Here is a 22198-nt window from a genome sequence, read left to right as displayed (position 1 = left end):
ACCACCACAGATTGCCACAGACTGCCCATAGCTACCCCAAATTGCCTGTCACCACCCCAGATTGCTCGCAACCTCCCTAGATTGCCCGTCACCTCCCCAGATTGCCCGTCACCTCCCCAGATTGCCCGTCGCCTCCCCAGATTGCCCGTCGCCACCCCAGATTGCCCGTCGTCACCCCAGATTGCCGGTCGCCACCCCAGATTGTCCGTTGACACCCCAGATTGCCCGTTGACACCCCAGATTGCTCGTCACCACCCCCAGATTGCCCATCACCACCCCACATAGCCAGTGAACACCCCCAGATAGCCAGTAAACACCCCCAGATTTCCCGTAACCACCCCATATAGCCAGTAAACACCCCCAGATTGCCCGTAACCACCCCAGATTGCCCCTAACCACCCCAGATTGCCTGTAACCACCCCAGATTGCCCGTAACCACCCCAGATTGCCTGTAACCACCCCAGATTGCCCGTAACTACCCCAGATTGGCACAGACTGCTTGTAACCACCCCAGATTGCCCATAACCACACCAGATTGCCTGTCGCAACCTCAGATAGCCAGTAAACACCCCGAGATTGTCCATTACCACCCCAGATAGCCAGTAAACACTCACATATTGCCTGTAACTAAAATGACACTCCTTCCCTTCTGAGCCCTGCTGTGTGCCCATACAGTGGTTTATGCCCACATATGGGGTACCATTGTACTCAGGAGAACCTCCGTTACAATTGTTGGGGTGCTTTTTCTCCCCTGTTCCTAGTGAATTTGAAAAATTTCAAACTAAACAAACATGTTATTGGAAAAGTTAAATTTTTTTCTTTTTTACTGTCTAGTTTTGAATACTTTCCTCCAATACCTGTGGGGTCAAAATGCTCACCACACCCCAAAATAAATTCTTTGAGGGGAGCACTTTCCTAAATGGGGTGACTTTTGGGGGGGTTCTGTTCTGCAGACATTACAGGGGCACTGCAAACGCACCTGGCGCTCAGAAACTTCTTCAGCAAAATCATGCACTGAAAATGCTAATTGGCGCTCCCTTCCTTCTGAGGCCTGCTGTGTGCCCATACAGTGGTTTACGCCCACATATGGGGTACCGTTCTACTCTGCGTTATGTACCTGCGTTACATATATTGGGGTGAGTTTTCTCCCCTCTTCCTTGTGAAATTGAGAAATTTCAAACTAAATGAACATATTATTGGAAAAATTAAATTTTTTCATTTTTACCGTCTTCTTTTAACCCTTAGACGACCCAGGGCGTATAGTTACGCCATGGAAGTCTGTCCCCAGACGACCTAGGGCGTAACTGTACGCCCTGGGTGTTTCTTCCGCTATGAAGCGTGCTCCGGAGCGGAGCGCGCTTCATAGCAGGTGGGGGCCGGCTGCAATCAGCAGCCGGGACCTCACCGGTAATGACACGCTGCAGCGATCGCGCTGCCGCGTGTCATTAACTCCTTAAACGCCGCGATCGCGGCGCGACCGCGGCATTTAAGTGTAAGTGACAGGGGGAGTCCCCTGTCACTTACCGATCGGGACCCCCGCAGTGTGACTGCGGGGGTCCCGATCGGTAAAACGGACTGCCGGAGGTCTCTCACCTGCCTCCGTGCGGTCCGATCGGCGATCTGCTACTCTAAGCCTGCACAGGCAGGCTCAATGAGCAGATCGCCGATAACACTGATCAATGCTATGCCTATGGCATAGCATTCATCAGTGTAGAAATCAAACTAGTGTATGTACAAGTCCCCCAAAGGGACTTCAAATGTGTAAAAAAGAAACAGTTAAAAACACTAACACACTACCCCAAAACCCCTCCCCCAATAAAAGTTGAAATCACCCCCCTTTCCCATTATATAAATAAAACATATAAAAATAAATAAATAGATAAACATATAATATACCGTAGCGTGCGTAATTGTCCGATCTATTAAAATATAACAAGCGTCATTGCGAACGGTAAACGGCGTACACGAAAAGAGGGAAAAAAGTGCGCGGATTACCGATTTTATGTTACATTATATATATAAAAAAATTAATAAAAAGTGATCAAAACGTCCGATCTTCACAAATATGGTATTAATAAAAACTAGAGATCATGGCGGAAAAAATGACACCCGATACAGCCCCGTAGGTGAAAAAATAAAACCGTTATAAGCGTCACAATAGGCCCATTTTATTTATAATTAATTGCCAAAAAAAAGGATTTCATTTAAAAAAAATATATAACATTAGAGAATTTGCGTAAACCTGCATATGGTTGTGTTCAGACTGACCTATAGAGTAATGGTATCATGTCGCTTTTACCATATAGTGCATTACGTAGACACAGGAACCCCCCAAACCTTACCATATTGCATTCTTTTTTACGATTTCACCTATTTATATCTTCATAAATAATATATTTGGGGTTCCATCATACATGTTATGGTAAAATGAATGACGCCATTACACAGTACAACTATTCCTGTAACAAATAAGCCCTTACATGGCCTGTAGATAGAAAACTGAGAGTGCTAGAGCTCTTAGAAGGGGAGGAGGGAAAAACGGAAACACTAAGATCAAAATTTGCGCGGTCCACTGGGTCATTTTGGGCCTGGTCTTCAAAGGGTTAAATACTTTCCTCTAATACCTGTGGGGTCAAAATGCTCACCACACCCCAATATGAATTCTTTGAGGGGTGTACTTTCTTTTGGGGGGGGTTCTATTCTGCTGACACTACAGGGGCTCTGCAAACGCACCTGGCGCTCAGAAACTTTTTCAGAAAAATCATGCACGGAAAATGCTAATTGGCGCTCCCTTACTTCTGAGCCCTGCTGTGTGCCCATACAGTGGTTTATGCCCACGTATGGGGTACCGTTCTACTCAGGGAAACCTGTGTTACATATATTGGGGTGCTTTTTTTCCCCTGTTCCTCGTGAAATTGAGAAATTTCTAACTAAACAAACATATTATTGGAAAAATTCTATTTTTTCATTTTTACTGTCTTCTTTTGAATATTTTCCTCTAATACCTGTGGGGTCAAAATGGTCACCACACCCCAAGATGTATTCTTTGAGGGGTGCACTTTCGAAAATGGGGTGACTTTTGTGGGGATTTTATTCTGCTGACACTATAGGGGCTCTGCAAACGCACCTGGCGCTCAGAAACTTCTTCAGCAACATCTGAACTGGAAATGCTAATTGGCGATCCTTCCCTTCTGAGCCCCCCTGTGTGCCCATCAAATCTGCTGCAGATCCTGTAGGTGTGAACGCACCTTTAAGGTGTCTAGTTTCCAAAATGGGGTCACTTATGGGGGTTTACAATATACAAGCCTCCTAAATCAACTTAAAAAAAGAACTGGACCCTAAAAAAAAATCAGTTTTGGAAATTTTATGAAAATTTCATAATTTGCTGATACATTTCTAAGCCCCGTAACACCCTAAAAAAGTGAAATATGTTTATGAAATGAAGCCAGAATAAAGAGGACATATTGATAATGTGACTTACTAACTAATTTATGTGATACGACTTTCTTTTTTTAGAAGCAAAGAATTTCAAAGTTTGTAAAGTGCAAATTTTTAAAATTTTTCATGATATTTTGATGTTTTTCACAAAAAACACACAAGACAGTGACCAAATTTTGCCACTAACATAAAGTACCATATGTTAGGAAAAAACAATCTCAGAATCGCTAGCATACGTTAAAGCATCATTGAGCTATAAGCGCATAAAGTGAGATAGGTCAGATTTTGAAAAAGGAGCCTGGTCATTAAGGTCCAAATAGGCTTGGTCCCTAAGGGGTTAAAGGGATCCAAGTCGCTCTTAAAGGGACCGAGGTCGCTCTTAAAGGGACCTAGGTCGCTCTTAAAGCGACTGGACCCAGGTCGCTCTTAAAGGGACGGGACCCAGGTCGCTCTTAAAGGGACGGGACCCAATTTGCTCTTACTGGGATGAGACCCAAGTCGCTCTTAAAGGGACGGGACCCAAGTCGCTCTTAAAGGGACGGGACCCAGGTCGCTCTTAAAGGGACGGGACCAAGTCGCTCTTAAAAGGACCCATATCGTTCTTTAAGGGACGGGACCCATGTCGCTCTTAAAGGGACGGGACCCAAGATGCTTTTAAAGGTACGGGACCCAAGTCGCTTTAAAAGGGACCCAAGTTGCTCTTAAAGGGACGGGACTTAAGTTGCTCTTAAAGGGACGGGACCCAAGAAGCTTTTAAAGGGACGGGACCCAAGTTGCTTTTAAAGGGACGGGACCCAAGTCGCTCTTAAAGGGACGGGACCCAAGTTGCTTTTAAAGGGACGGGACCCAAGTTGCTCTTGAAGGGACGGGACCCAAGACACTTTTAAAGGGACGCAAGTCGCTCTTAAAGGTATGGGACCCAAGTCGCTCTGAAAGGGACGGGACTCATGTCGCTCTTAAAGAGAAGGGACCCATGTCGCACTTAAAGGGAAGGGACCCATGTCGCTCTTAAAGGGGCGGGACCCAAGTCGCTCTTAAAGGGACCCTTGTCGCTCTTAAAGGGATGGGACCCATGTCGCTCTTAAAGGGATGGGACCCAAGTCGCTCTTAAAGGGACCCAAGTCGCTCTTAAAGGGACCCATGACACTCTTAAAGGGACGGGACCCATGTCGCTCTTAAAGGGACAGGACCCAAGTCGCTCTTAAAGGGACGGGACCCAAGTCGCTTTTTTAAAGGGCCCATGTCGCTCTTAAAGGGACGGGACCCATGTCGCTTTTAAAGGGACCCATGTCGCTCTTAAAGGGTTGGGACCCATGTCGCTCTTAAAAGGACGGGACCCTTGTCGCTTTTAAAGGGACCCATGTCGCTCTTAAAGGGTTGGGACCCATGTCGCTCTTAAAGGGACGGGACCCAAGTCACTCTTAAAGGGACAGGACCAAAGTTGCTCTTAAAGGGACAGGACCCAAGACACTTTTAAAGGGATCAACCTCTCAGAAAAAAAGCATATGCACAAAAAATGGTAGCACATCACGAAAATCTTTATTGTAACACTGACATAGATACAAAAATACCACATAAATATATGAATGTACAGGCTTTTAAAGGGATGGCACCCAGGGTTAAAGTTTCTCTTAAAGGGAAGTCACTGTTAAAGGGGCGCTCTTTTCAAGCACTATGTATTTCCCTGGAAATGCAAATCTAGTTATTTATTACAATTATTCTTTTAGGGTTTTTTTTATAACAGATTTGGGGGGATCTTTAGATCAGGGGCGTAGCTAGGATTTAAGGGGCCCCATAGCAAGGAAAAGCTGTAAGGGCCCCCCTCCCCTACGCACAACACGAAGCACAGCATATAGGAGGCTCTTATCAACCACCTACCCTGCCTACCCTGTCTCTATCGCAGGTCTTCCCAGCAGGTTATCTAAGCACAACAGGCAGCAGGTCATAGATGGAGGATGTGAGCTGCTCCTCTGAGACACCATCCCAGGGCGGGGTAGGGAAGGAAAAGATTATATTGTATATTGTAGTTAGCCCCCCAATAGTTTTTAATCCTCTCATTAGTGCCCAATATGGTAGCTAACGCCTTCCTGTACTGCTCCATATAGTAGTTACTCCCCCAATAGTGCCCCATATAGTTGTAAGGCCCCCCATAGTGTCTCATATGGTAGCCAATCCCCGCCATAGCACTCAATACGGTAGCCAATCCCCCCAATAGTGCCCCATACAGTATCCAATCCCCCCAATAGGGCCCCAGATAGTATCCAATCCCCCCAATAGTGCCCCATATAGTATCCAATCCCCCAATAGTGCCCCATATAGTATGCAATCCACCCATATAGTGCCCATATAGTATCCAATTCCCCCAATAGTGCCCTATATAGTGTCCAGTCCCCCCAATAGTGCCCCATATAGTATCCAATCCCCTCCAATAGTGCCCCATATGGTATGCAATCGCCCATATAATATCCAATACCCCCAATAGTGCCCATATAGTATGCAATCCGCCCATATAGTGCCCATATCCAATCCCCTCCAATAGTGCCCCATATAGTATGCAATCCGCCCATAGAGTGTCCATAAAGTATCCAATCCCCCCAATAGTGCCCATATAGTATGCAATCCACCCATATAGTGCCCATATAGTATCCAATCCCCTCCAATAGTGCCCCATATAGTATGCAATCCGCCCATATAGTGCCCATATAGTATCCAATCCCCTCCAATAGTGCCCCATATAGTATGCAATCCACCCATATAGTATGCAACCCCCCCAATAGTGCCCCATATAGTATCCAATGCCCCAAGTAGTGCCCTATATAGTACCCCAGTAGTGTCACATATAGCATTAAATCCCCCCAATAGGTCCCCATATAGCATCCAATGCAACCACCAGTGACACCCGCCCATCTCCCACAGCAGAAAAAGAAAATGAAAAACAGTAAGTCACCTGTCCCCGGTCCCAGCAGCTCCTCTCCCGGCATGTCGCCCTGTCACAATCTGGGGGGGGGGGGAGGTATCGGCGGATCGGCCTGTCACAGGAGGGGGGGGGGAACTTTGGACGTGCCGGCGGATCACCCTGTCACAGTGCACAGTACCGCGGGGGGGGGGGGGGGGGGGTTGATGCACTTTGATCGCACTGTGACAGTTCGGGGGTGCTAGCACACTCAGCACTCACCATTAGGACACTTGTTTTCCTGCACCCCCGGGCCCCATAGCGACTGCATACCCTGCCCCAATGGTAGCTACGCCAGTGCTTTAGACCCTCCTGATGCCACAATTAGTAATAATGATATATATAGGACATTGGCATCTCTGGCTGGAGGTGGTGGAACCAGTCGGTGAACTATGGGACTGATGTTTGTATATGCTGAACATCATTGTGGCTTTTCAGGACTGATCTCCCAGTGACACCCTGGAATGGTTTCCTTACTCCATAGAGAAGAACCTCAGGGCAGAATTAGGAGAGGATGGAAATAACTACTTACTGTTATGTATAATCAAGAACTTGCAGCACATCCAGAATAGTGAAAAAACTTCTTGTGTTTTATTAGTGCATAAGCAAAAAAATCAAAAGTGACATCTGTGAACAATCATTGTGAAAATACGTGAACCAATGAAAACAAAGTGTGTTACGTCATAGGAGGTGAATAAACAAAATCAGGTTCCTATTCGGAACTGTTATATATATGCTACACAGTATCTATGTATATAACAACAAAAAACAGAAACAGGATCCGCGGAAACACTTGTCCGATGCACAGTCCCCAGGGGGCTCGACTCATTTCCCCAATCTCAATAGTGGAAGCAGGTAGAGGACAGCATCATATTCCAATTAAAACGACTTTATTGTGCCAGTCTGCATAACAATGCAACGTTTCAGCTCTTGGACCAGAGCCTTTCTCAAGCTTGAGAAAGGCTCTGGTCCAAGAGCTGAAACGTTGCATTGTTATGCAGACTGGCACAATAAAGTCGTTTTAATTGGAATATGATGCTGTCCTCTACCTGCTTCTACTATGTATATAACAATATACAAATCATACAGTATGACCATCAATAGTGCATTTGTACAAAAAGTGTGTTGTAATTAATAAGCGGGGTCCGCTTCCACTCATCCCATAGGATTCCCCACTTCTTTACAAGGTGTCCCCCCGCAGCTGAGAGGAGCAGGAGCGCGGCGGCAAGTTTAAATAGCCGCCCGCTCCTGCCTCTGAATTCGGGGACGCCGTGTAAAGAAGCCGGCTCCCTGCACTGTCCTGTCTCTCCCCACATCCCCCCCCGCACGCTGGCCAGGAGCGCTTCCTATACACTCACCCAGCCGGTACACTTCTAATAGCCTGCGGCGTGCCCGTGCTGTTGCGCCTGCAGCCCCGCTCACCAGCTTCTTAACTTCTTCCTCCAGTGGGCAACAGCACGGACGCGCCGCAGGCTATAGAAGTGTACCGGCTGGGTGAGTGTATAGGAAGCGCTGCGGGCCGGCGGGGGGGATGTGGGGTGAGACAGGACAGTGCAGGGAGCCAGCTTCTTTACACGGCGTCCCCACAGTGAGAGGCAGTTATCCCTCTGGTTTTGTTCGGATACCGAGCAATGTTCAAGTACTGAGCAAAACATCAGGGGGAAATTTAGTTTGAATACCGAATTGTGCGAACACTGAGGTGTTTGGGAACCGGGGTTTTACTGTATATATGTATATATCAGGGTTTCCTGTAATCCTGGATTGGTATACAGTAATATTTCCTCTCCATTTAGTATAAAAACCTCCCCCCTGTATGAAGCCATTACCTGATGATGTCCCTGAGACCTTCTCTCCTCCAAAGCTCCCAGGATACAGCCAGGTATGGTGGGTAAATATAGAGGGAGGTCTGACATGTGACTAGGTGCAGGCTGTATATAGTGTGGCCCCGTTCACACTGAGCAAGAACGTTGTAATTCCTCCGTGCTCAGTGTGCTGCTTTCAGTGAAGGAGAGGGCGCGCGCTACTCTGCTGCCGCCCCTCTCCGCTCAAAGAAGTGACATGTCATTTCTCCGAGCGGAGAGCGGCGGCAGCGTACGCGCGCATGCCCTCTCCTTCACTCACAGTGAGACTCTGAGCACGGCGGGATTCGGCGGCGCAGAGCTCTGCCGCGGAATTCCGACGTTCTTGCTCAGTGTGAACGGGGCCTTTAGGTGTATTTCTGTGACTGAATCTGCTGGGTGTTTATATAAATGTAGGGGGGAGATTTATCAAAAATTGACACCTTTTTTTGGAGTGGAAAAGTCGCAAAATTTTGAGCAACCGCATAGCTGCGCAAACTTTTGCGACTTATCCCCAACATAGACTGATCATGCCTACTTCAGCTTACGCTGAAAGTAGCCATGATTTATCTAAAATAGTCGCACATGTCGCAAACTCACCCCACATGATTTATCTAAAATAGTCGCACATGACTCCCAGGGACCTAGGCCCCCGGGAGTCAGACTGTTCTGGCACTGCATCTGCACCAGCAAGGAAGGGGGTTAAGCGCCCCCTTCCTTGCTGGGGCAGATGCAGTGCTCTTTCCATGAGGGGGGGGGGGTGAATGGTAGGGGCGGGGCTTGGCATACCGGGACTACTAGCGGACTCTGGATGATAAAGCAGCAGCAGGTAACCCCCAGCCATCACTCCCATCATCCCCCCCCATAGAGAGCTCACTGCATCTGCCCCAGCAAGGAGGGGGGCACTTAACCCCCTTCCTTGCTGGTGCCGGTGCAGTGCCAGAACAGTCTGGTCCCCAGGGGGTTAAGTCCCTGGGAGCCAGACTGTAATGGTGTGTTTACACACAAAGATTTATCTGACAGATTTTGGATGCCAAAGCCAGAAATGGATTTAAAAAGGGGAGAAATCTCAGTCTTTCCTTTATGACCTGTTCAATGTTTATAGTCTGCTCCTGGTTTTGGCTTCCAAAATCTGTCAGATAAATCTGTCTGTGTAAACACACCATAACTCCCATGCCCATGCTGGAGGTCACCCAGCTTTCCCAGGATCCTGTAAGGGTTACCTTACAGGATGCTGGGAAAGCTGGGTAACCTCCAGCATGGGTATGGGAGTTACAGTCTGGCTCCCAGGGACTTAACCCCTTACTTACTGTTTGTTTTTGCTTGTGTTTCTTCTTTTTGTTTTTCAGAAACCAGTATGCAGAGGATTATGTCAGATTCTTTGGACTACATCGATGACCGGCGGACTTTACTGTACAATAAAATGGTCAACGAGGGGTGTGGGGGTGTTTTTATTTGAATAATTTTTTTTTTTTTTTAGGTGTGTTGTGTTTCTTTTATTACTTTACAGACCTAGTACTGGATGCTGTCTGATAGACGGAATCCATTACTAAGTCGGGGCTTAGTGGTAGCCGGTTTAAAATGGCTAACACTAACCCCCCCATTATTATCCCAGTATCCAATGCCACCAGGGGTACTGGGAAGAGCCGGGTGCCAGTGGTCCCGGAGCGTGAACATTGGCGATCCTGGACCGGGCGGCAGCAGGCTGGTAATATTTAGGCTGGGGAGGGCCTAAACCAATGGCTCTTCCCCCCCTGGTGTTACCAGGCTGCTGTTGCTTGGTTTTTAACCCAGCTGGTTATGAAAATAGGGGGGAACCCTATGCGTTTTTTTAAAATATTTATTTATTTAAAAAAAAAAAAAAAAACTTCATAGGGTTCCCCCTCCTTTCCATAACAAGCCGGGTTAAAAACCAAGCAACAGCAGCCTGGTAACACCAGGGTGGGAAGGGCCATTGGTTTAGGCCCTCCCCAGCCTAATATTATCAGCCTGCTGCCGTCCAGTCCAGGAGCGCCAATTTTCACACTCTGGGACCACTGGCACCCGGCTCTTCCCAGTACCCCTGGTGGCATTGGGTACTGGGGTAATAATGGGGGGGGGGGTTGTTGTTAGCCATTTTATACCGGCTAACACTAGGTCCCAACTTAGTAATGGATTCCGTCTATCAGACAGCTTCCACCACTAAGGGCCACATGTATCATCCGGCGAACGGATGATTTTTGGCGGAAAGTGCCGATTTGCGTATTATTTTATACGCAAATGGCCGATTTGCGAATAAAATAATCGCAAATCGGCACTTTCCGCCGAGTACGCCAGGGGGCGGAAAGGGGGCGGAAAGGGGGCGGAAAGTAGGCGGGAAGTGGGCGGAACGGAGGGCGCGGACTCAGAGTCCGCGCGATTTATCATCCGTTCCGCCCAAATGTACGCCGAAAACCTACTCCAGTCCTCAGCTGGCGTAGGTTTTCGGCGGTGCGCACCGGCGCGCACAGGATTTATGTACAGGCAGTCCGCCTCTACATAAATCCCCGTACCGCCGGAGCTGCGGGGGCATTTTTAAGTCCGGCGTAAAAAACGCCGGACTTAATAAATGCCTCCCTCAGTCTGTAAAGTAATGAGAGAAAACATCACACACCTAAAAAAAATTTTTTTTATTCAAATAAAAACACCCCCACACCCCTCGTTGAACATTTTATTGTACATTAAAGGGGTAGTGCGGCGCTAAGAAATTATTCACAGAATAACACACATTACAAAGTTATACAACTTTGTAATGTATGTTATGTCTGTGAATCGCCCCCTTCCCGTGTCCCACCACCCCCACCCGTGTAACCGGAAGTGTTGGTGCATTATACATTACCTGATCCGTGTCGCACATGTCCCCCATCTTGTGCCAAGACGTCATCTTCGGGAGGCCGGCCGAATCGCTGCCGCCATCCCTGATGCCGGCCCCCCTCTGCCGCGTCATAACTGTGCTCAGCCGCTCAGGCTTATCCCTGATAGTAAATTGCACTTTAAATAGTCTATTCTTGTCAAAGAAGAAATAGACCACTTCTAGAAAAATCCCCTGTTGATAAATCTCCCCCATAGTGTGTGGGGGTGTAGTTGCCAACAGTCCCGGTTTTGACAGGGCAGTCCCGGCAAATTAATTTACCAGTATGTCCCGGTCGCGCCCCCCCCCCTGTATGGGCCCCCAAAGCAAACCATAAGTAAATTAAAGTACAGCTGTCAGTATTGGCTGGAGGCTGTATGTTCCACCACCAGCCACTAGATGCCGCTCTCTCCTCCAGCTACAGGGCCTGGCAGGGACGCCACTCCTGCCCCACAAGAGCCTGAATGAGGAAGATGGCTGTGAGCTGCTGTGAGCCAGGTAAGATGATAACATAAGATAAGCTGTGACTGGTATACACAGCTCTGATTACTAGTCTCTCACACCAATGTATATAGCTATATACCTCCTTCAGCATCATCACCCTCATGTGGGCTCCTCAGTATACCACCAGTTTCACAGCACTGTATTATACTGGTGGTATAATGAGGAGCCCACATGAGGGGATTATATACCAGTCACACCACACTGTATTATACTGGTATACTGAGGGGCCCACATGAGGGGATTATATACCAGTATATACCAGTCACACCACACTGTATTATACTGGTGGTATACTGAGGGGCCAACATGAGGGGCATGATGTTCAAGGAGATACAGCTCCAGTCTGCCCCAGTCAGCCCCAGTATTTCCCAGTGTGCCCAAGTTTCCCCTAGTCTGCTCCAGTCACCTTCAGTCTGCTCCAGTCACCCACATGTATTTCTGTGACTGAATCTGGTGCGTGTATATAGATATCCTCTTAAAGGACAAGTGCCATGAAAAACTTTTTCCAGTAATTGAAGCAGATTACAAAGTTATATAACTCTATAATATGCTTCAATCACCTATCTGCCTCCCTTCCCTGTTTTTCATGGCACTTGTCCTTTAAGGACACATGACGTACCAGTACGTCATGTGTCCGCAAGAGGTGCCCAGAGCGGGGCCACGCTCTGAACCGCTGCAATCCCAGGTGCCGTGTGTAGCCCGGGGTCGCGGCTATTAGCGGGCACGGTCTGATCGCCGTGCCCACTAATTAAGTAATCGGAGGCAGCTGTCAAAGTTGACAGCTGCATCCGATCACTTGCATGCAGCCGTCCCTGGTGTTTAGTGGCGGAGATCGCCCCGGAGGAGCGATCCCCGTGTCTATTACCTGCCGGGGTCTTCTCCGAGATGGGGCTGACCCCGGCTCGGCACTTGGTTGTTTTCGGCTGCAGCAGCCGAAAGCAATCAAGTGTCTATCTAATCGATCTATGCTGTATAACTATATACAGCATAGATCAATGAGAGATCTGAGTGCATATACTAGAAGTCCCCCAGGGGGGCCTCTAGTATATGTGTAAAAAAAAAAAAAGTGTTATAAAAATCCCCCGAAAAGTGCAAAATTGCGCATTTCATCAAATCCAGAAAAAATGTAATAAAAAGCGATCAAGAAGTCGTATATGCGCAATCAAGGTACCGATAGAAAGTAAACATCATGGCGCAAAAAATGACACCTCACACAGCCCCATAGACCAAAGGATAAAAGCGCTATAAGCCTGGGAATAGAGCGATTTTAAGGAACGTATATTTATAATGTAGGGGTGCAGGGTGTATGTATACATGTATTAATGTGACTGAATGTGCTGTGTGTATAGATATGGTATGGGGGGTGCAGGTTGAATATACATGTATTTGTGTGACTGATTCTGCTGTGTGTATATAGATATATTGTGGAGGTGCAGCAGGGTGTATATACATTTATATTTATGTGACTGAATCTGCTGTGGATATATAGATATAGAGTGGGGGTGCGGGGGATATATATATATATATATATATATATATATATATTAGTGTGTGTGTGTGTTTATTTGTGTAAATGAATCTGCTGTACATGTGAATAAATTAGAGAGAGAGAGATTCAGACTATGTCTGCATGAGGGGGATACTTTTTACTGGGATGTGGGGCTAAAATCCAGAGGAAATACCTATGGGAGGATACTACCTTACTACTACTGGGGGATACTACCTCACTACTACTGCACAGAGATGCCTAAGTACTACATGGAGGCACAGAAGGTGCATAACTACTATATTCTAAAAGGAAAATAGGCAGAAGGTGGCGCCTAATGTGATCTCGCTAATGTAACCGGAAATGTGAAGGAACATAATATTCTCACCTTTAAAAAGAGAAGTCCGGGGTCTTTTTTCCCCAAAAAAGAGTCAGGGGTGAAGTGGCTGAAAATAACAACATGCACCTACCTCCCCAGCTCCAGTGCTGGGCTCCGCTGTCTCCTACTGCGGCTCCTGATCCCCCGGCTGCTTCCTGGTCTGAGCAGAGGACAGCCGCCCCTGCACTGGAGTCGGGGAGGTAGATGCATGTTATGTTCCTCCTCCCCTGCTCTTTTGGAAAAAATGTTTGATACCAGACTTCTCCTGTAAACCCCCTGAGTTTTGTGTGTATCACCCCAATGACAGGGGTACAGATGGTCTGGCTATGGTGTCCTCTTTCTGATGGACAATCCAGCTGAATAGAACAAGGGCTGCTATCAAATGACCAGAGTACCGTATTTTCCGGCTTATAAGATGACTTTTTAACCCTGAAAAATCTTCTCAGAAGTCGGGGGTCGTCTTATATGCTGGGTATGGTCTCCATATTCCGTGGGGGGTGCTCAAACGGCAGCATCCCCACAGTATGCGGCGACCACTATAAAAAGTGTCTTCTGTCATGTTTGTGGCGCAGGCAGTATGATGCAGAGACTCTACCTGTGCTGAAGGCCCCCAAAGCTCTCCCGGCAGCCGAGCATCTCATTGGAGAAGCTCAGAGATGCTCAGCTGCCGGGAAACCTTTGGGGACCTCCGGCGCAGACAGTGCACCACACTTCCTGCACTGGGAATATGACAGGAGACGCTCTGCTGACAGTAACAGGTAAATAGATTTTTTCTTTTTTTTTTTTTTTCAACTTTAGTTAACCCCTGCCTGACCGCAGCAGGGCTCCAGCTAGTAAACCCTGCTGCAGTAAGGCAGGGGTTAACATTTTGTGGCATATAAGAGGAACCCCTTAAAATGTTCTTAAAGCGACTCTGTACCCACAATCTGACCGCCCCCCCCCCCCCCAAACCACTTGTACCTTCGGATAGCTGCTTTTAATCCAAGATCTGTCCTGGGGTCCATTCGGCAGGTGATGCAGTTATTGACCTAAAAAAATACTTTTAAACTTGTAGCCCTGTGTCAAACTGCCGTGGCCTAGAGTGTCTGTGCCCTAACCTTGCACCACCCCTCTGTACCTCCTCCCCACCCTCTTCATCATTAGGAATGTTCCAGGCAGATTGCCTCCTATTCCCCACCTGTGGAAGCCCGACACATGGGCTGGATCATTAAGGACCTGCGCAATGTTCAGCATGGAGAAAATGTTTCAGTGGCAATCCTAATGATGAAGAGGGTGGGGAGGAGGGACGGAGGGGTGGTGCAAAGTTAGGGCACAGATACTCCCGTTTGGCACGGGCTTCAAGTTTAAAAGTATTTTTTTAGGACAATAACTGCATCACCTGGCGAACGGACCACAGGACAGATCTTGGATTAAAAGCAGCTATCCGAAGGTACAAGTGGTTTGGGAGGGTCAGATTGTAGGTACAGAGTCGCTTTAAAAGTCAGGGGTCGTCTTATACGCCGGAAAATGCGGTACTTAGAATCTTAGAATGCAGAGAAAATGTGTTTCTGGAGACTAGCTCCCATTCTCAGTGGTCATGGACTATAGGTTCCTAAAATGCATCTTTTCTCTGCATTCTAATATATATAATATATATTTGATCTTGGGACATTCTTGTTGGGCAGCGCTGACTCCCGGGGAGGACCTCCTATTTTTGTTTAATATTCTCTTTCCTATAAGTACTATATGGGAGCACAGAGGACGCCTATACTGTATGAGCGAGAAGTCTAAAATGTTTCTCTTGCAGATTCTGTGGAGACAAGCTGTAACCAGGAGAAGTCTTCATGATGGCCAAGGCAAGATGGAGAAGAAAAGGAAAAGTGACCGACTCTGATCAGAGAAGACGCCCCTGTGAGTCACTGGAAGTAATTGCACTGTAATCGTGTATATGGTGTGCAGAGTCTGTGTACAGCTGGTATTTTCCTCCATATGGGTCAGTGTAATGGGGGGATACTGGTCTTTATATACTGGATGTTATTTAGTAATGGTATGGTGGTATTAGTTACTACCTGGTGGTAAAGGTGTGATAAAATATAGTGGTGTTTATTTACACCAGTGTGAATAAACTCCACTAGATTTTTTCACATACTTCATCCTGCACATTACTTGTATACAAACTAGGGTCCGGCTTGGTGAGGAGTATACTAATATATGTTCCATGTGGTCCTGTTCTTCTGATATATACGTTCTTGAAGTTGTGACAAAAATATTTGTTTCATATTTGGTACTATTGGTCTTGTTTACTTATTTGCTCTATTCCCTATTAGTGCTTTTCTGGGGTCACACATCCTGAGTCCCCACAGAACTATGTATTTTGATCTCCCACAAAGCCTCCAGTGTACACATAGGATCCTCCAACTACAACAGCTGCAGACACTACAACTCCTAGCATTTACTGACAGCACACAGTCCTCAGGATATGATGGGAGTTGTAGTACATCTGAACGGACAATCGATAATTGATGATGATGTAAAGGGATTTATTGATGGATCTTCAGGGCTGATGATTTTGACAAACTGCAGCCACCAGAAGCCTCTATGCACATCTCCATATTGCACCCTAGGTATCCCCAGGGGACACATGGTGGGGATAGCTTGTTGTAGACCAGGGGTGTCAAACTCAAACACACAGTGGGCCAAAATAAAAAAATTGGACAAAGTCGCGAGCCAACCTTGATAATTATTGAAGCGCGAATTTGGCGGTCTTGGCACTGTCAGAGTAGCGTGCGGTGTTCCTGACACTGAGTGGTGTGCGTCTCCCAGTGCTGTGCACTATTATAAATGACATGATAAATTGCTATGATATGATTAAACCCAAACCTATGTAATAGACACCCCCACCCCCCCAATATTGCTTCATGTAGTAGCCAACCCAACCAAAATTGCCCCACAAATTAGCCAGCCCCTCCCAATAGTGCCTTAAAGGGAACCTGTCACCCTCCATGCCGGGGTGAAGGCTGCCCGACCCCCCGCTAGAGCCCTGGATACTTACCCTCGGGCAGCTCTCACCCCGGCACAGGGGGGTGACAGGTTCCTTTTATTAGTAACCAGCCCCCCAAGTGTCCCATATAGTAGCCATCCCTCCCCTGTAGTATCATATAGTAACCATCCCTCCCCAATAGTATTATATAGTAACCATCCCTCCCCAATAGTATCATATAGTAACCATCCCTCCCCAATAGTATCATATAGTAACCATCCCTCCCCAATAGTATCACAGTAACCAGCCCTCCCCCATAGTCTCATATAGTAGCCAGCCCCCCTAGTAGTCTCATTTAGTAGCCAGCCCTCCCCAGTAGTCTCATTTAGTAGCCAGCCCTCCCCAGTAGTCTCATTTAGTAGCCAGCCCTCTCCAGTAGTCTGATATAGTAGCCAGCCCTCCCAATAGTCTCTTATATAGTAGCCTGCCCTCCCCTGTAGTCTCATATAGTAGCCATCCCTCCCTAGTAGGCTAATATAGTAGCCAGCCCTCCCAATAGTCTCTTATATAGTAGCCAGCCCTCCATCATAGTCTCTTATATAATAACCAGCGCTCCCCATAGTCTCTTATATAGTAGCCAGCCCTCCCCATAGTCTCTTATATAGTAACCAGCCCTCCCCATAGTCTCTTATATAGTAACCAGCCTTCCCCTATAGTCTAATTTAGTAGCCAGCCCTCCCCCAGATTTGGCCTGCGGGCCAGAGTTTGACATGACTGTTGTAGACGAATATGTGGTTTCTGTAAGAAAGTTTATGTTCTTGTATTCCTGGAAAAAAAAACCTTTAATGCAGGTATCACACCAACATAATCCCAAATATGTGAAGAAAAACAAATGCCCATAAGTCATTATAGATGTTATAAAAGTTTATTGATCAGATGTTATTAGTGCATATTTAATGATGCAAAATATCCGTGGTGGCGTGTCAGCGGCATGTTGAGCACCAGAGCCATGGAGCCTTCTTAAAACGTGATTTTAGACGCATTTTTCTCTCCATGCTGTTTCTCCTTTCCTGCCGCCTCTTCTCCAGCCGGTACATAACTCTTTTATACCTCATGTCCTGCTCTCTCCTTTCATCCACTTCGCTCATTTTGGTCTTCTTTAACCATGAGCGAAGTTTCTTGAACTTTTGAGCCTTTAATTTTTTTTTCATTTTGGGCGAGATGGTCAGTGCCTCCTTTGTCTTCTTTATGGCAGAAATGAATTCCTTTTTTTTCTGCTCCATTATAACAATCACGGCCTCCAGGGGGACGTTATTTGATTGGCAGTTGGTTCCTCCATGCTGTAATGTTAATTCCATGGCTGCTGCCTCCTCTCTGGGGCTTTCTGTTTTCTCACTTTGAAGTTCATCCTTATCCGCCATGGTCTTTGGAATATCTGTAATGTAAAAGGGAAACCACATATTATTGCTGTAACCAGGACTTGAGAGACTGTACAATAGATTTATGGGTTTGGTTTTTAAAGGGGGCACTTATCCATCAGGGGCACTTATTGCAAATCCACAGGATATATCATAAATGCTCCCTAGATGCAGCTCCCACTTCTGGGATTTCCATCTATTTTAGATCAAAAGCTCCCCAATGTGACTCAATAGGAGTTATACAACTTATTGGGATTGGCATCCCTACCAACTAAAACAGCCACAAATAAGCCAGAGGGTGCCAGGGAGTCCTTAATCTAAATATAGATGCCAGTGCCAGGGGTGGGTTCCTTTAAGATATAGTAATTATTACCTGGCCTGTGGATGACAACTTCTTCTAAATAAACCGGGTTCGGTCTGCGACGTCTCCATCGTCTGCGGCAATACCAATATATGGCGCTGTAAAACATATTAAAATCTTTTAGACAAACAGATGTAAATGACAGTTTTCTATGGTCAGAACCGAGAGACAGAACTTACCAGGATATGAATACAATCACTGCCAAGACCAGGCCGACTATAATCCCAACACTGCGTCTGCCTAATAATAAACACAAACAGTGATTAATATATTATTATGATGTTTGTATATGATGAACATCATTGTGGAGGATGGAAATAACTACTTACTGATATGCCCGCCCCCGTCCTGTGGGATGGCACTCTCTATCACCAAATCTAAGAAGGAAAGTACAGACATTAAGTACATTTTCCCAGCTGCAACACCCCCATTCCGATATATATATATATATATATATATATATATATATATATATATATATAATCTATATCAGGGTTTCCTGTAATCCTTGATTGATAAACAGTAATATTTAATCTCCATTACCTGATGATGAGACCTCATCTCCACCAAAGCAAAAGCTGCAAAGCACCAATATCTCCAATACTCTAAGCACCTCCATCCTCGCTGAGCCCTAACACTCAACTGACTCCAGTGCAGCCCGGACACACAAAGCACTTGGTGATCTATTGTGATGTCATAGATAATACCACCTGTGTGGCAGTGATGATGTCATAGATAATACCACCTGTGTGGCAGTTAGGGAGTGTCATATATACAATGTGTGTAGGGAGGAGATTACTGTATAGTTTACATGAATCAGATGGATATTCCAGGTTTAGACATCTTTGTACCAAACAGACCAAGTACCACGAGTTCCTGCCTAGCCCAAAAGCAAAACCAGAACACTACACCTCTGTGCTTCACTCTGCTCTTATGTACATGGTGACTATGCTGGGAATTGTAGTAGCTCAGTTCATTTATTTACAGGATATCTTGGGACTTGCAGTGCTTAGTTGTTGTAGTGTGCACTTTATTCTCTTCTATGTTATGCTGGGACTTGTAGTGTTTTGTTGCAGTGTACAGTGTGCAGAGTCTGTGAGGAATGAAAGGTGGAATCTGATTGGTTGCTAGGGGCAACTGAGCCAGTTTCACTTTACACCATGGTTGATAAATCTCTCTCTATAATTTCTATAATTATATTTTTTTTATATGGATAATCCCTTTAAAAAATAAATAAAGTCAACCTTGATAAAAAATAAAGTCAACCTTGAAAGCCAACCTTGATAATTATTGAAGCGCGAATTTGGCGGTCTTGGCACTGTCAGAGTAGCATGCGGTGTTCCTGACACTGAGTGGTGTGCGTCTCCCAGTGCTGTGCACTATTATAAATGACATGATAAATTGCTATGATATGATTAAACCCAAACCTATGTAATAGACACCCCCACCCCCCTAATAGTGCTTCATGTAGTAGCCAACCCAACCAAAATTGCCCCACAAATTAGCCAGCCCCTCCCAATAGTGCCTTAAAGGGAACCTGTCACCCTCCATGCCGGGGTGAAGGCTGCCGACCCCCCGCTAGAGCCCTGGATACTTACCCTCGGGCAGCTCTCACCCCGGCACAGGGGGGTGACAGGTTCCTTTTATTAGTAACCAGCCCCCCAAGCAGGACCGCCGATAGGGCAGTACAACTGGTACTGCCGTATGGGGTCCGGACCCTAAGAGACATGGGGTTGGGGGGTCCGCCGGCCGCCACCCCCCGTCCGCTACGCTAGGGGGGCCCGCAAGGCCCCCCTTGCCACCTGTTTTTGAGCATCCCGAGAACCTGCGGCCGCGCAGCTTCTCGGGATGCACTGATCGCTTTGATGTTCCGCCCGCACATTGAGCAGGCGGAACATTAAAGTGATCAGAATACAGGAGCAGGACCTGTCAGCGTCCTCCTCCTGTATTCTCTCCCATAGGCTGCCGGCACTTCATACCAGCAGCCTATGGGAGGCCGGGACGTGACCTCTCCGGCAGGCGTGATTATGTGACGTCATCACGCCTGCCGGAAGTCCCGTCCCTGCGGCTCGCAAGATGGACCCGAAGAGGAGGAGGAAGAGCTGCTGCCTGCACAGCGCGGATTAGGTGAGTAGGATGTTTGGTTTTTTAGGGGCACCTCTGGGGGCATTATTAGTTCATGGGGGGCACCTCTGGGGGCATTATTAGTGTATGGGGGCTCCTCTGGGGGCATTATTAGTATATGGGGGCACCTCTGGGGGCATTATTAGTATATGAGGGCACCTCTGCGGGCATTATTAGTATATGGGGGCACCTCTGGGGCATTATTAGTGTATGGGGGCACCTCTGGGGGCATTATTAGTTCATGGGGGCACCTCTGGGGGCATTATTAGTATATGGAGGCACCTCTAGGGGCATTATTAGCTCATGGGGGCACCTCTGGGGGCATTTTTAGTATATGGGGGCACCTCTGGGGGCATTATTAGTTCATGGGGGCATCTCTGGGGGCATTATTAGTGTATGGGGGTACCTCTAGGGTAGGGCTGGGCGGTATACCGCAAAAATACCGATACCGTCTCTGGCGTCGGTTAACCGACCTCAACTTGGCCAGGACGGTATCTGCGGTATCTTTGTATTTTTATCTCCTGGTCTGAGCTGTCCGACCTGTCAGAGCGCCTCCTCCCCGCTCCAGTCCCGGCTTGTCAGTACCTTCCCCCTGTCAGAGCGTCCCCCAACACACACACGTGCGGCCCGGCGTGAGCGCTGCACGTTATGTGCAGGGACACCGGTATCAGAGCGGGAGGTGGAGGAGGAGCAGCAGTGGTGAGAGTGTCTGAGTGCCCCATCTTCCTGCACCCGGCCCGTACAAGCGCCCCCCGCCCGTTACCAATGCGCCTGCACCCGTCCCAGTATCCCCTCCCGGTCCTGTCCTGTAAAACGCCCCCCCCCCCCCCGGACCAGTCCCGTCCCAGTCCCGTCCGAGCGCACCCCCCCGCATCAGTCCCCTCCTGTCCGAGCGCGCCCCCCGCATCAGTCCCCTCCTGTCCGAGCGCCCCCCCCCCCCCCGCATCAGTCCCATACGAGCGATCTCACACCACACACACATGACCGGCGAGCGCTGCACCTGTTCTGTGTGTGCAGGGACACAGGCAGGATATGGAGGAGCAGCATTTGGGAGGCTGCCGTACTGTAGTTCCATCAGCATCAATAACAGTACAGTGCTGCAGCTTAGGAGGAATGAATGGGCTGCAGCACACAGCAATGTCTCCTATAAGTTATGTGTGTGGCATCCTGCCTGCTGCAGCCCATTCATTCCTCCTAAGCTGCAGCACTGTACTTCCCATACCCTCATCCCTATGCGCCCCTTATATAGTAATAAAGCCCTAATCGTCCCCCCAATAGTCATACACCCCTATCCACCATCTATCCCTATGTGCCCCCTATATAGTCATACACCCCTATGTGCCCCTATATAGTCATACACCCCTATCCACCATCCATCCCTATGTGCCCCCTATATAGTCATACACCCCTATCCACTATCCATAACTATGTGCCCCCTATATAGTCATACACCCCTATCAGCCCCCGTATAGTCATACACCCCTATCCACCATCCATCCCTATGTGCCCCCTATATAGTCATACACCCCTATCCACTATCCATAACTATGTGCCCCCTAAATAGTCATACACCCCTATCAGCCCCCGTATAGTCATACACCCCTATCCGCCCCCCCGTATAGCAATACACCCCTTTCAGCCCCCCGTATAGTCATACACCCCTATCCGCCCCCGTATAGTAATACACTGCTATCAGCCCCCCGTATAGACACACACTGCTATCAGCCCCCCGTATAGTCATACACCCCTATAAGCCCCCAGTTTAGTCATATACTGCTATCAGCCCCCCCTGTATAGACTTACACTGCTATCAGCCCCCCGTATAGACATACACTGCTATCAGCCCCCCGTATAGACATACACTGCTAT

At 47.5% G+C, this 22198-nt stretch overlaps 2 protein-coding genes across 3 annotated transcripts in view; one reads left to right on the top strand and one right to left on the bottom strand.

Annotated features, from left to right (window-relative positions):
• Window positions 1–11518: 11518 nt before the first annotated feature.
• Window positions 11519–22198, top strand: part of LOC138800823 (sodium channel protein type 2 subunit alpha-like) — a 153672-nt gene continuing 142992 nt past the window's right edge. The window contains exons 1-2 of the mRNA XM_069982876.1: window positions 11519–11596; window positions 15254–15357. The gene's annotated coding sequence lies outside the window, so the exon portion shown is untranslated. The remainder of the gene's footprint in view (window positions 11597–15253; window positions 15358–22198) is intronic.
• LOC138802012 (uncharacterized) lies at window positions 17355–18869 on the bottom strand. Of its 2 annotated transcripts, XM_069985133.1 has the most exons (5): window positions 18749–18868; window positions 18535–18582; window positions 18385–18445; window positions 18218–18303; window positions 17355–17861 (listed from the first exon to the last, which is right to left on the bottom strand). In XM_069985133.1, exons 1-5 carry the CDS (start codon window positions 18822–18824, stop codon window positions 17410–17412), a joined length of 723 nt encoding a protein of 240 aa, XP_069841234.1. In that variant the 5' UTR covers window positions 18825–18868; the 3' UTR covers window positions 17355–17409. The 2 variants fall into 2 exon arrangements, with proteins under 2 accessions (XP_069841234.1, XP_069841235.1); XM_069985134.1 differs by lacking the exon at window positions 18535–18582 and having other exon boundaries at window positions 18749–18869.

Source organism: Dendropsophus ebraccatus, chromosome 9 (genome assembly GCF_027789765.1).
Source record: "Dendropsophus ebraccatus isolate aDenEbr1 chromosome 9, aDenEbr1.pat, whole genome shotgun sequence".
NCBI lineage: Eukaryota > Metazoa > Chordata > Amphibia > Anura > Hylidae > Dendropsophus > Dendropsophus ebraccatus.
The sequence above is the reverse complement of the archived record's forward strand: the minus strand, read 5'-3'. Positions and strand labels throughout refer to the sequence as shown.

Bases quoted from the DNA above. Each gene is read 5' to 3' on its own strand.
- LOC138802012 (XM_069985133.1), bottom strand. From the start codon at position 18,824: ATGGAGGTGCTTAGAGTATTGGAGATATTGGTGCTTTGCAGCTTTTGC. The intron at 18,583-18,748 runs GTAATGGAGATT...TTTCCTTCTTAG, and splicing joins AGATGAGGTCTCATCATCAG to ATTTGGTGATAGAGAGTGCC. The intron at 17,862-18,217 runs GTAATAATTACT...TTTACATTACAG, and splicing joins AGTTGTCATCCACAGGCCAG to ATATTCCAAAGACCATGGCG.